The following is a 14,559-nucleotide window of genomic DNA, read 5'->3' on the forward strand; positions in this document are numbered from 1 at the left end:
AAAAATTGTGTCTTTCAAGCCAGGCATGGTGACGCACACCTTTAATCCCAGCACTTGGGAGGCAGAGGTAGGAGGATCACCAAGAGTTCGAGGCCACCCTGAGACTCCATAGTGAATTCCAGGTCAGCCTGGGCTAGAGTGAGACCCTACCTCGAAAAACAAAACAAAATATTGTAGCTTTCTTATATTTAAGATATAGCAATAAATTATATACAAATATACTTTCCTAACTCAGATGACTTGATAGCAATGTACTGTTTTGTATTTTTTGATGATGAATAATAGGGTGTGTGTGTGTGTGTATAGAGAGTGAGTGAGCATATACATATATTTGATTATATATGTATGTGTGTGTGTGTGTGTGTGGTCAAGTTTATTTTTTTTTTTTGAGACAGCCTTGCTGTTTTGAACTTGAGGCAGGAGTCCTCCTGCCTCAGCCTTATGAATGTTGGGATTACTGGTATATGCCACAGAGCCTGGGTTGATATATATAATTTATTTAAGAGAGAGAAAGAGGCAGATAGAGAGAAAGAGAATGGACATGTCAGGGCCTCCAGCCACTGCAAAGGAACTCCAGATGCCTGTGCCCCCTTGTGCATCTGGCTTACTTGGGCCTGGGCAATCAAATCGTAGTCCTTAGGCTTCACAAACAGATGTCTTAACTGCTAAGCCATTTATCCAGCCCTTGTTTAGATATTTTTAGTGGGTTATATACTTCATGAATTCTCCAGTAGTTGAAGTATGTTTGGCCTGAACTATTAATAATAATCATGTTTAGCTACTTCCATCTTTTTCTTTTTTAATAAACTGCACAACATTAAAGATAAGGATGAAGGACTAAGAGAACAGTTTTTGTAGCTAGACCTAGTGATGTACACTTATTGTTCGACTTCTTTGGCTGAGACAGAAGGAGCATTTTATGAGTTTAAGATCAGTCTAGGCACTTCCACCAAAATAGTAATGATGATGATTTCTGGTTGTAAAATCTAGATTGTTCTGGTTCACCCCCCCCCCCCACTTAAATAGAAGGGACTATCTTTGCAATAACTAACAACTGAAAGTGATAATTATTATAATTTGTGTAGTATTCTATACTTGAACTGTATTGTGTTATTAAAATGACTTTCATTTTCAGGTAGTAGGGTTTATACTACTTGAGAGTTTGAGAATTAAGAGTAAGCATGCCACCAGTATATCACAGCATTTTTGTTTTCTTTATCCAGACAGGTGATTTGGCTTCTGCACAGTTAGGAGCGCCAAACCGATGGGAGGTTTTGTCAGCCACACCTACAACTATAAAAGATGAAGCTGGTAATCTAGTACAGATTCCAGGTGCTACTTCCAGTGGGCAGTATGTCCTTCCCCTTCAGAACTTGCAGAATCAACAAATATTTTCAGTCACACCAGGATCAGATTCATCAAATGGTACAGTTTCCAATGTTCAATATCAAGTAATACCACAGATTCAGTCAACAGATGGTCAGCAGGTTCAGATTGGCTTCACAGGTTCTTCAGATAATGGGGGTATAAATCAAGAAAGCAGTCAGATTCAGATCATTCCTGGCTCTAATCAAACATTACTTGCTTCTGGAACACCTCCTGCTAATATCCAAAATCTCATACCACAGACTGGTCAAGTCCAGGTTCAGGGAGTTGCAATTGGTGGTTCGTCTTTTCCTGGCCAAACCCAAGTAGTAGCTAATGTGCCTCTTGGTCTGCCAGGAAATATTACCTTTGTACCAATCAATAGTGTCGATCTAGATTCTTTGGGACTCTCGGGAAGTTCTCAGACAATGACTGCAGGCATTAATGCCGATGGACATTTGATAAACACGGGACAAGCTATGGATAGCTCAGACAATTCAGAAAGGACTGGTGAACGGGTTTCTCCTGACATTAATGAAACTAATACTGATACAGATTTATTTGTGCCAACATCCTCTTCATCACAGTTGCCTGTTACGATAGATAGTACAGGTATATTACAACAAAATACAAATAGCTTGACTACTTCTAGTGGGCAAGTCCATTCTTCAGATCTTCAGGGAAATTACATCCAGTCGCCTGTTTCTGAAGAGACACAGGCTCAAAATATTCAGGTTTCTACAGCACAGCCTGTTGTCCAACATCTACAGCTTCAAGATTCTCAACAGCCAACCAGTCAAGCCCAAATTGTGCAAGGCATTACACCACAGACAATCCATGGTGTGCAAGCCAGTGGTCAAAATATATCACAACAGGCTTTGCAAAATCTTCAGTTGCAGCTGAACCCTGGAACCTTTTTAATTCAGGCACAGACAGTGACCCCTTCTGGACAGATAACCTGGCAGACATTTCAAGTACAAGGGGTCCAGAACTTGCAGAACTTGCAAATACAGAATACTGCTGCTCAACAGATAACTTTGACGCCTGTTCAGACGCTCACTCTTGGTCAAGTTGCAGCAGGTGGAGCCTTGACTTCAACTCCAGTTAGTCTAAGCACTGGTCAGTTGCCAAATCTACAGACAGTTACAGTAAATTCTATAGATTCTACTGGTATACAGCTACATCCAGGAGAAAATGCTGACAGTCCTGCAGGTGAGTCACATTGTCATTACATTCAGATACAGTGATAAGAGTAGGAATTTTTTCCTTTAGGTGTTTTATCAGCACCTGGCATTAAGAGTGATATATAATCACTTTTTTATATGTATCATATATACATATGTATCCCTGTTTATATGAATGGAGACATCAAAGTACATTTCAAATCTTTTTTAGGCTTGTAGATTTGACGCTGTTTGTTTTACTATTGTTCCAGTGATGTTCATAGTTTTTCCTTACAACTTTGTAGTTCTTTTGACATCTTACTGGTATTTCCAGACATCATATTTTTATTTGGTAGGTAGAGTGTCTTTAGTTGGCCTTGGCATGATCTAAGTTAAACTTTTTTGGGTGAGTGTGTAAGTGTGGGTGTTTGTATAAAGCAAAGGACAATTTAGGGTGTTGGTTCCACCTTCTCTTTCTAGGGTCATTGGGATTACTGATGTACTACAGCATGTGGCTTGGGTTCTGGGGATCCAAACTCAGCTAGTTAAATTTATGTGGCCAGTGCTCGGTACACTGTGCCGTCTCCCCAGACTCAAACAGTTTATTATATTCGGTTGGGAAATTAGGTGGGCATAGTGAAACATGGTATTGGAGTAAAGAATACTTAATTTAGCTCGTTATTTTTCTTTTGAAAGCTCAGTTTCCTCATTGTATGACATGTAGGTGTTGGACTTTGAAACTATATCTGCATTCTTTATGTGATAGTGGGCATTAAACTTGGCTGAGCCAGAAGTAGCTATTTATAAGTATAAATTGATATTGTAGAAGTCTACTTGAACGTTTGGTAAAAATTAGGTGATAAAGTTTAAAAGGTTAGCATCATTGTTACCCTACAAATGTTATTTCTCTAGATAACATTGAATATTTTGTTGTGCATGAAATCTTAAATTTTATTATTTTAATTCTTCTGCTTTGAGTTTCTGTGGAGATTGTATCAACCTTCTTCTGTGTACTTGATTCCAGACCCAATTGTCTTGGAGTCTCAGATCTGTACTTAGAAAATTTTGAGTTAACATTTGGGTCTTCTGAAGCTATGATTTAGAGTAGATTTATTTTTTCATGACATCTTAGGGCCTCTGTGGAGTCCTGAGATCCTTTGAGAGGTCATTTTCCTACTTAATACTAAGAACTTACTTCACTCTTGCACTGTGCTCACTTTCGCTGATGGTGGATCAAAGTAGCTGAGCACTAGTAGCTGCCGTACTGCTTTCATGATCATAAATGCGCAGTAGAGGAAGAACGTAGGTTCACTGAAAAATTACCTTAGTAAACAGTAAAAATACTAGCTACTTTAGAAAAACAATGTCTTTATTGGAATACACATACTATAAAATTTACCCTTTAAAGTATACGATTCAGTAATTTTAAGATGTAGCTACAGAATTTGTAACTATAATTTCTAATTTTAGAGCAGTTTTGTACCCCTCTCCCCCCAAAGCAACCTATACCTCTATTAGCAGTCATTGCCTTATACTACCCTCCAGTCAGTAATCACTAATCTATTTCTATCTCTGGATATGATTGTCATTTCATAGTAGGATTGTACAGTGTATATGTTCCTTTGTGCCTGGCTTTTTAGATGCAGCAAATGCAGTTCAAATACTGTAGCATGCATCAGTACTTCATTTTTTCATGTGATTGAAAAATGTTCTGTGTATGGCTGGGTATACCAAATTTTATTTTTCTGTTGGTGGATATTGGGTTGTCTATACTTTCTGACCACTATGAATAAATCTGTTTTGAACATTTTTGTATGTATATGTGTATGTATTTATCAATGAATAGAATGCTGGTTTCTGTAGTGATTGTATGTTTGTGTTGAAGGAAGTTTCAGAATTTTCTTTTCAAAGACATTGCACTGTTTCATGTTCAGTAATACATGAGGATTCCAATTTCTCTGCATCCCTACCAGTGCTTAATGGGCTGTAACTCACTGTGCTTTTGATTTGTAGTTCCTGTAGTATGTTTTATGATAATGCTTTGTGGCAAAATGGGATGTATTTTATTTTGTATGTGTGTGGTGTGCACATATGTATGGGTGCATAAGTGTTTAATGAGTGTGTATGGGGCATGTGAAGGTCAGAGGACAACCTTGGGTGTCATTCCTCAGGTTTACCATCCACCTCTTTCAGGGAAGAGTCTCTTATTGGCCTGGAACTGACCAGTTAGGCTAGACTGGCTGGCCAGCAAGCTCCGAGGGTCCTCCTTTATACCTCCCAAGTGTTGGGATTAGAGGTGTGCCACCATGCCTCGCTGTTTTACATGAGTAGCAGACATGGAACTCAGGTTCTTATGCTTATGGGGCAAGTACTTTTTATCGTGTAGAATTTATCTCCTCAGCCTGGAAAGTATGTTTTCATAAGACATTTTGCTGCATACCAAATAAGATAATTGGCTTTGAGAAAAAGTGCTCCCCTCCATGTGTGTTCCAAGATAAACTATACTGTATTTTAAATGAAATTACAGTTTTTGAGACCTCACATATGGATATAATTTTGCTAGAACAAATGAGATGAGCTTGTCACTTAAACTTGATAAAACTTGGACTTTCCAGAGGAAATTAAATTTTTTAATATTTTTGGTTTTTTGAGTTAGGGTCTCACTAGCCCAGGCTGGCCTGGAATTCACTATGTAGTCTCAGGGTAGCCTTGAACTCTTGGTGATCCTCCTACCTCTGCCTCGGAGTACTGGGATTAAAGGCATGTGCTACCACGCCAGGGATCTAGATTTTTCATAGATAAAATTCTTTATTTTTTATTTTTAAATATATTTTTAAAATTTTTGTTTTTAATTTACTTATTTATTTGAGAGAGAGAGAATGGGTACAGCCACTACTAACAAACTCTAGATGCATGCACCACCTTGTGCATCTGGTTTACATGGGTCCTGGGGAATCAAGCCTGGAACTGGGGTCCTTAGACTTCACAGGCAAATGCTTAACTGCTAAGCTATCTCTCCAGACCCATAGATAAAATTCTTGATAATTTCCTAATATTTCAAATTTTCTGATGCCATGAATGGTAAAGGGAAATTATATTTTCAACACTTGGCAGTTGTATATGAAAGCTCTGTGGACCACTTGTGTGTTTTTTTAAAAAAATACTTTATTTGAGAGAAAGTCAGATACAGGAGGGAGAGAGGGAGGGAGGGGATGTGGGTATGCCAGGGTCTCTAGCCACCACACAGGAACTCCAGATTGCATGTGTCTTGCTGTGTATCTGGCTTATGTGGGTACTGAGGACTCTTAACCTGGGTCCTTTGGCTTTGCAGGCAAGTGCTTTAACCATTAAGCCATCTCTCCAGCCCAGAACCAGTTGTTAAATGAGAAACTCATTGTGTTACAAAGTCATACACAAGTTAAAGATCCATTCAAAGTGCAAAGTGGACAAGGAGTATAAAAGTTTATTGATAGAATTTAAGATTCTCGCCTTTAAGATACTGGCCTTTAAGCTGCCTGTTATTTAACTACCAAAGAATACACACAATTAGCCAAAAGGTTCCCTTCATTTCCAGCTACATATCTTTGTGACATTATTCTTCATCTACTTCAGCCCAAGCCACACACAAATAATGCAGCATCAAATTTGAGACTCTAGCAGGCTTCTTTTTTTTTTTTTCCCCCCCCAATGACACTAAAGAGATTTGCAAAAATGTAAAATTTATTTGCCTGGGTCTTGCTGTATAGCCCTAGCTGGCTTGGAATTTGCTATGTAGACCAGACTGCATTAACATGCATATGGCCTTTTGTTTTGTTTTGGGAGGTCTGATCTCAGTCTAGCACTAGCTAACCTGGTATTCACTTTGTAGTCTCAGGCTGGCCTCAAACTCACAGTGATCTTCCTACCTCTGTGTCCCAAGTACGGGGCTTAAAAGGCATGCATCACTACGCCCAGCTGCATATGGGCTTTTAAAAGCAGCAAATTTAACTTTTTCTTTTCTTAGCAAGATCCTTTCATTTCTCCCCTTTCCTTAAAAACAGATCCTTGAGGCATAGTCAACAGAAGGCTGAAAGAGTAATAAAAGGCATGAGAGGAGAATGACTTTGGCTAAGCCACTATAAGGAAAACCTAGGGATAGGTGGGATTAAGAGGAAATTGCGTACCCTGAACTTTGTTAAATTTGAGTGTTCAGTTCTGTGTTCAAGTGTATGGTTTCAGTAAACAATTAAGTATCTGAATCTGTTACTCACATTGGACTTGGCATAAAATATAGAGTGTTTATAACACATAGATATAACCAGATGAAATAATTCAGGTCATAGCCTCTATCTTCTGCTGCCTTGTAGACTCTCACAGAGAACCCTAATATATTTTGACAAATAGTGTTTATCTTCTTTCCAATTCTAATTTAGTTGCTGTGCTTGAGGCCTAGGAAAGAAGACTAAGGAACTTTGAAGTACAGCTGACATCTCAGTTACTTAGTGGGAAAGTAATACATGAGAAAAGGTTGTAAACTAGTGTATATGAGTCATATTGCTTATCCAGATTTTTCAAATACAATGCCTAACCCAGAATCAAAGGTACTCATTCATATATTTAAGGAGATAACGCAAAAAAAGGAATCTGCAGAAACAAATAGAACTACACTAGACTATTAGAACTCCAGATAGCAACATCAAAATGATTTTGTGTCTCAAGGAGGGCCTATGAACCCTAGCTTTTGGGTCCTTATCCATTTTAACAAGGAATTGATAAGATAGACTCTGAGAAGGGTAAATTATAAATTATGGGGTTTATCATAGGTGGAATTAAGATCTAGGGATGAGGCTGACTGAAAGATTCAAACCAGAGACTTCTCCTTACCTGGCTGGAAAGGGAGAGATGGGAGATTCAGAGAAAACCCCATCACAGAAATTTCTGGGGGCAGGAAGGCTCTGGAAGCCTTCCAGAACCTTCTTATCCCCAAAGCATAAGAACCCAAAGATCCCCTTCACATAGAAGAGTGGAGAGGATTAAGAAATAGTTGGATTCTGAGCAAAGAAAAATCATACATGTAACAAAGTACCCCAAACCAAAATACATGTAGAAAACAATTAGGAAAATACCCAGACAGAAGGAAGCCCTTCCCTCCAAGTCAGGCTGGGAAGTGAAGGGGAGGGCTCTTAGACACTGGTGTTTAGGTAGAACAGTAAAGAAGAGAGCTTACACAGGTGGTTAGTTTCCTTTATTTGCATCAGACATCCAACTAGAGTGAGTCTTGTTATCTGACACAGTTAGTAAGGAGAGACCTGCTTGGTTTGTGGACTGAAGGAGCCCACAGGAGCCAGTCCACCTAGGTGTGCTGAGCTGAATATTTTTCATGTATTTAAAAGAGGATACATAAAGGGATAGTAAATGGAAGATGTGTTAGCAAGATAGTGGTTTCAGTGGTGTAATAGGTTCAAGAAAACCTGAGCAAAATGACTTTATAAAGTGGGGAAGAAAGAAAAGAGGAAGTGGTAATAATGGTTATTGTAGACAAGAGCTTTTCTGTTAGGAGGATCATTGAAATAGAAGATGGTACCTGGAGGTGGACTTAGTGCCAGAAAGGCATAATGGAGGAAAGGTTATGAGGAGACAAGCGAGAGAAAGTAGAGGACACAGTGCAGGCTTCGACATTGAAGTGGGATGATGATTCTATAACTGGGGAAGGGTATGATGGATGAAGCTTTATCTTTACAGTTGACTAGAAGCATTTGATAAGAATTATCTTACAGTTTTGTGATAAGAAACAAATTGGGTAAGAAGAGCAGGCGTTAGGAGTTTGAGAAGGGAAAGGCATGAAATGGTCATCTGTAAAAATTGGAAATCAAAAAATCATAATGTGAAATACTTTATTAGTATTGGATGTCCTCTTGATTAATTATTCATAATAGTCCTCACCTCACCTTTAGCCACTGAGGTGCAAGTATACTATTCATTCTTTTTAGTAGAAACTTTGAAGTCCTTTTTTATTTTTATTTATTTTTTTGGTTTTTTTTTTGAGGTAGGGTCTCACTCTGGCCTAGGCTGACCTGGAATTCACCATCTAGTCTCAGGGTAGCCTCGAATTCATGGTGATCCTCCTATCTCTGCCTCCTGAGTGCTGGGATTAAAGACATGCGTCACCGTGTGTGGCTGCATTTACATTTTTTAAAAGTATTCCATGCTGAGGAGATGGCTTAAAGGTTGAGTGTTTACCATGCAAGCACGAGGGCCTGGTTTACCCTGAGTTTGATTCTCTAGCATCTTCATAAACAGTTGGGCATGGCCTTGCATACCTGTAACCCTAGTCCTGTTAGAGTGGAGGAGACAGGAGAATCTGGGATTCACTGGTCAGATAGTCTGACCCCTCCCCCTCAAAAGATGGTTCTGGATTCAGTGACTATCAAGGAAACACAAGTATGAATGATAGAGGAGCATATCCAGTGTTCTCTTCTGGCTTCTGCATGTCTGCACACAGGGCACCTGTACATGCACCAAACATCCCACTTGACATGTATGCTAAAAAGTATTCATATTTTAATAGGTAGTCCCACATAAAGCACAAATTTACAAGTTATAAAAGTGTAATTAATAAAAAGGTTGTTTTTTTTTTTGTAATAGCCCTCCCCCCTTGTTTAAAACAGTCTGTAATTTTGTGGTTTAACTCCCAATCCTGTTTTTACTATAAACATCATGTGGTTATTTACAATAAAAGTTGACTCTTTGAACAGATCAGGGCTGCATTTTGAGATCCCGAACTGTGGGATGCCGACATGGTGTACCAGCTTTCTTCTTTTTCTCTTTTTACCCAATAAAACTTTGCCTTACAAATAAAAAAATAAAAGTTTATTGGCAATTTTTTCAATCTTACTTCAAATACTGCTGCATTGGCAATCTTTATATGTATAGATCTAAAAATTCCTTGGCTAAAAGATACATGGTTTTGATTTGGTAAGATAATACAAGTTGTTTGAGTATATCATCACATCACTTTGGTTTCCTAAACACAAATCATGTCCCTTCCTGCTCTTCCATTGCATTTAACAGCTTCTACTGTGGTACATCAGACACTGCAGATACAAAGTAGACATGATGTTTTATATCCTAGAGGTGCTTATAACCTGACAAGTTAGACCAGGATTCCTTAACTTCTGCATTATTGGTATTTTGGGTCTGAGGATTATTTGTGCTATACCCATCTTCTGCATTCTGGAATATTTAACAACATGCCTGATGTTGCCCACTAGATACTTGCAACACTCTTCTCATTTGTGACAATAAAAAAATGCATCTGACACGAATGTCCCCTGAAGGATACCCTCCTTCTTGACTCTTTCACAATTGGATTAGACAGAAATGCAGATGAGTCTAATTGATATAGTGTTCTAATACTACACATTAGCAACAGAAGGGTAGCCACTAGGTTGGCATCTGTAAAGGATTAGATCATATACCACCTTATTTCATAGCTTTTTCCTTCTTTAAAAATAGCTCTTCTTGGGGCTGAAGAGATTGCTCAGTGGTTTAAGGCATTTACTTGCAAAGCCTGACAGCCTGGGTTTGATTTCCCAGCACCCATGTAAAGCCAAATGTGCAAAATGACATTTGCAGGCAACAGGCCCTAGCATGCTTATTCCTTCCCTCTTTGCAAGTAAATAAATAAACGTAAATAGCACTTTATTTGTTACCAATAATGTATTTGTCCATTTTGGAATTTAGCAATATCTTAATCACTGCTCTAATTTTTTTGGGAATAACTATGTGAAGAACAAATGTCAGTAATAAAAATAAGCACAAATTTGTATGGGGATTTATAATGTACTTGCTTATAAAATAATTAACCATGAAATATGTGAGATAAATGATAATTTGCTTATTTTATGTCACTACTAATTGTGTAGCTTTGCTGGATTTGTAGCTTTCTTTTGCTGGGGTTCCAATCCAGGGAGGGCCCTTACACATGGTAAACATGCAAGGCAAGGTCTTAAATTTATAGTTGCGTCTTAGAATTGTTTCAGAGACCAACTGTTGCTGTTAGCTTCTTGTTGCTGGACAGACACACCTGACCAGAAGCAGCTTATAGGAGGAAAAGGTTTATTTGAGGCTTACAAATTTCAGGGAAACACCATCAATGGCAGAAGAAGATAACTCACTTCCATAGATCCAAGCAGAGAGATCATCAACAACCAGCACCACAAAACCGCTAAAGCTCAAACTGAACGCACCTGGCAGGGCTGGACTACAAGAACCTCCCCCAGTGACATACCTGTCCTCCAGCAGGGCTCTACCCACTGGAGACTCAAGTTGCCAGCTTAGTTGTAATAAAACGTTTGCATCTATAGGGCCATAAATTCAAGCTGCCACACCAACCTATAAACTTGTATAGTTTTTAAAAGCCAGGAGAAACCAAAGGAATTTTAGAAGATCTTACCTGTGATGTATGAGGGAACTGAATTAAATTACTGACCTCAGAGTGAGTCACTCAGTGTCTGTCTGTCTGTCTCTCTCTGTGTGTTGTATACATTTGTGTGGGCAGATATGCATGCCCTGTGTGTACATGTGCAGATGCCAGAGAACAGTTTCAGGTTCTTCCTCTATCACTCATCTATGTTTCCATGATGAAGTCTCTTATTTAACCTGGAGCTGTTGTTTCAGTCAAATTGGCTGACCAAGAAAGGATCCTCAGCGATTCTCAGGTTCCTGGGGTTACAGGTGTGTGTTGCCCAACTGTTGCTGTGGGTGCTAGGGAATTCATGTTAAATCAGTCCCTTATGCTTGAGTAATAAGCATTCTTATCTGCTGATTCATCTCTCCATCCCCTGAGTCCTTTTAATTTTCTTTTTTAAATTTATTAGAACTGGCAAGCATACCCCAGGGCTTTTGCTGCTGCCACTGAACTGCAGATGCATGTACCACACTGTACTTCTGGCTTTACATGGATACTGGGGAATCAAACTCTGCTTTATGTGGGTCCTGGGAATTGTACCTGGGTCTGCAGGCTTTGCCAGGTAAAAAATACTTTTATTTAGTTGTTGAGGAGGAAGGAGGGAGGAAGAGAGAGAAATGGAGTGGGCACATTAGGGTCTCTTGCCACTGCAAATGAAATCCAGATGCATGCACCACTTTGCATCTGGTTTTGCGTGGGTACTGGGGATTTGAACCTGGGTCTGCAGGCTTTGTCAGCTAAAAAATATTTAGTTATTTGAGAGGGAGGGATGGAGGGAGGAAGAGAGAATGGGCACATCAGGGCCTCTTGCCACTGCTAATGAAACCCAAATGCATGAGCCACTTTATATATGTGGGTATGTGCACTGGGGAATCAACTCCAGGCTACCAGGCTTTGTAAGCAAGTGCCTTTAACTGCTGAGTCATCTCCCCAGCCTGCCCCTGAGTATATTTTATGTATTCTAAGAAATGCTGAAAGATTTTTAAATGCAGTTTTATCTTTGAGCAACACATATGAAATATTTGTGGTTGAATTGTTGCATCTGGCATAAAAAAAAAAAAAGAGTAACAATACTATATAAGCAGTTTGGGTTATATATAGATGGGACAGAATTGTCCCTGAGTTGTTTTCTGAAAGCTGGGTGAAGGATAAGTCAGGGTTTGTTGCACGCCCTGAACTTTTGTACATACTTGAGATTTTATGTGACAAATAGCTTTTGAAAACATTTTGTCTTCTCACATTTTGATGGGTGAAAATTTTGATTACTCAAAAGTTATTTAAAAATTAGACATTTATTTTGTTTCCAGAAATTCCCTATGAGGCTTGAGTTAGCCTTACAAGTGAAAGCTTGGATAGTGTTAATATGACATTTTTTTCCCCTCTGCACAGCATGATGCCACCTTGCAGTAGAGAGTGCTATGTGGCCCTGCAGCCCTGGCAACTTTGAAGCAGAACAATACAATGATAGTTAGGTCTGTATGGTAATGGTAATGGTAATGGAGCTGTTGACTCTCCCTAGCAGGAGGATGTAGGGTTCAGGAGGGTCTCACCTGGGATTCCACCTGTTTTTCACCCCTGTCTGTGTTCCCCACATTCCCCATGCAAGTGATCTTGGGAGAAGCTAGAGGATATAGATGAAGGTTAACTGGAAGAGTGCCTTGTGATGCTGCTTCAGTGGAGTGGTTATCCAGGATGGGGTAGGACTTTGCTGGGTTCTGTTACAGTGCTGTCATTTGGTGCCCTAGATGCCTGTTCGCATCTCTCCAGGACAAGCTAAAGCAACAGGCAAGGGTGTGGTTATCTACTTGGCTCACAAGTAGGAAGAAGATTTTAGTGTTGGTGAAAGCCTTGAAGATGGACTTTGACTATAATTTTTGCTTATTTGTCTCTTTTATTATGAAGAAAGTTGATGAATTTCAGAGGAGGGGTAAAACATTCACAGCAGTTAAGTGTTAATGTTTTTTGCATTTTAAGGGGGAAGTTATGTTTTCATAAATACTGTTGGTTCCTTCATTTTGACTTCCTTGTTTGGGTACAGAGAAAAGGCACAACTTGGGAAAAGAGAGGTGAACAGATTTCTTAGAGTGTATCTATTTAGTCAGATCAGTAGTATCTTTTGCCTGTTAGATCATTTATAAGAAAAGAGGTACATGTTCATATTCTCAGGCTTATTGATAGGTTGAGATAAGAAAGGAAGACAGTATAAATCTATGTAATTGAAAGAATAATGTAGTACATTACTAAATTGCATGATACAAGTAATTGTATAAGGTCAAAGATGATCAAGGAGGGCTCCATCAAAGAAAAACTCTGGAGAAGGGAGAACCTGAATGAGGGAGTATAGAGTTGTATAAGTAGAAAGATGAGGGGAGATGTTTACAAGTAATGAGAGAATAGATGCAGTCTAGTGTTCATTTGTATGTTCTCTCCTCTCTCTCTGCTGTACTGAAGGGATAGCCCAGACTGACCGCAAACTCTGCATCTTCTTGTCTTTGCCTTCTGATATTGCAAGTGTGTGTCACTTTGTGTAGTCAAGCAAACAGCTTAATTAACAGCATTTCCACCCCACCTCTGGTTTGTCAGATGTTGATATATACTAACTTATGAAAATGCTCATTAGCATATTAAGGTTTCTGAGAAATCCTGGGAAAAAGACGGCAACATCTTATTTTTTATTCATATCGTACATTTAGAGATGAATACCATGTCATTGGGTTAATTATGAGGAACCACTTTGGGTAATGTTAATAGTATGAGTAGTAATTTGGGCTATTTGCTGACTAGTGGCTTATAGAACACACTTACTTTAGTAAATAGGATAAAATAGTATAAAACCCTGAACCTTAGCAGTGAGAAATTTAGCTTTAAACTTACTTAAGGAATCATTGCAAGTTTTTTTTTTTTTTTAAAGATTTTACTTATATTTATTAATTAAAGAGAGGGAGGGAAAGTGAGAATGAGCACTCCAGGGCTTCTAACCACTGCAAACGAACTCCAGACGCATGCGCCCCTTTGTGCATCTGGCTAATGTGGGACCTGGAGAATCGAACTGGGGTCCTTAGGCTTCACAGGCATGTGCCTTAACAGCTAAGCCATCTTTCCAGCCCCATTGCAAGTTTTTAAGAGGAATAGTAAGAATAAGTCAGTATTGGATTAGCTGTCAGGAGTAAATGGGACCAATCCATTGTTTAGGAAAGGAACTTCATCATTGATGTTTGTTTTGTTTGTTTATTTATTTATTAGAGACCGAGAAAGGGAGAGAGAAGAAAAGTGAGAATGGGCACACCAGGGACTCCAGCCACTGCAAACCAACTCCAGATACATGCACCACCACGTGCATCTGGCTTATGTGGGGCCTGGAGAATTGAGCTGGGTCCTTAGGCTTCACAAGCAGGTGCCTTAACCGCTAAGCCATCTCTCCAACCCCCATCTTTTTTTAGTCATTGATTTTTTCATACACTTTTTTTTGTTTTGTTTTTTTTTTTTTCTTTTCTTTTTTTTTTTTTGGTTTTTCAAGGTAGGGTTTCACTCTAGCCCAGGCTGACCTGGAATTCACTATGGAGTCTCAGGGTGGCCTCGAAC

At 39.1% G+C, this 14,559-nt stretch overlaps 1 protein-coding gene across 2 annotated transcripts in view; it reads left to right on the forward strand.

Moving 5' to 3' along the window:
* The window catches only part of Sp3 (Sp3 transcription factor), a 58,664-nt gene that overhangs the window by 9,271 nt on the left and 34,834 nt on the right, over nt 1–14,559 (forward strand). For both annotated transcript variants that reach the window (XM_045146980.1, XM_045146979.1), the window contains one exon: nt 1,224–2,577. In XM_045146980.1, the coding sequence (XP_045002915.1) occupies nt 1,224–2,577 (1,354 nt within the window). The remainder of the gene's footprint in view (nt 1–1,223; nt 2,578–14,559) is intronic.

Source organism: Jaculus jaculus, chromosome 4 (genome assembly GCF_020740685.1).
Source record: "Jaculus jaculus isolate mJacJac1 chromosome 4, mJacJac1.mat.Y.cur, whole genome shotgun sequence".
NCBI lineage: Eukaryota > Metazoa > Chordata > Mammalia > Rodentia > Dipodidae > Jaculus > Jaculus jaculus.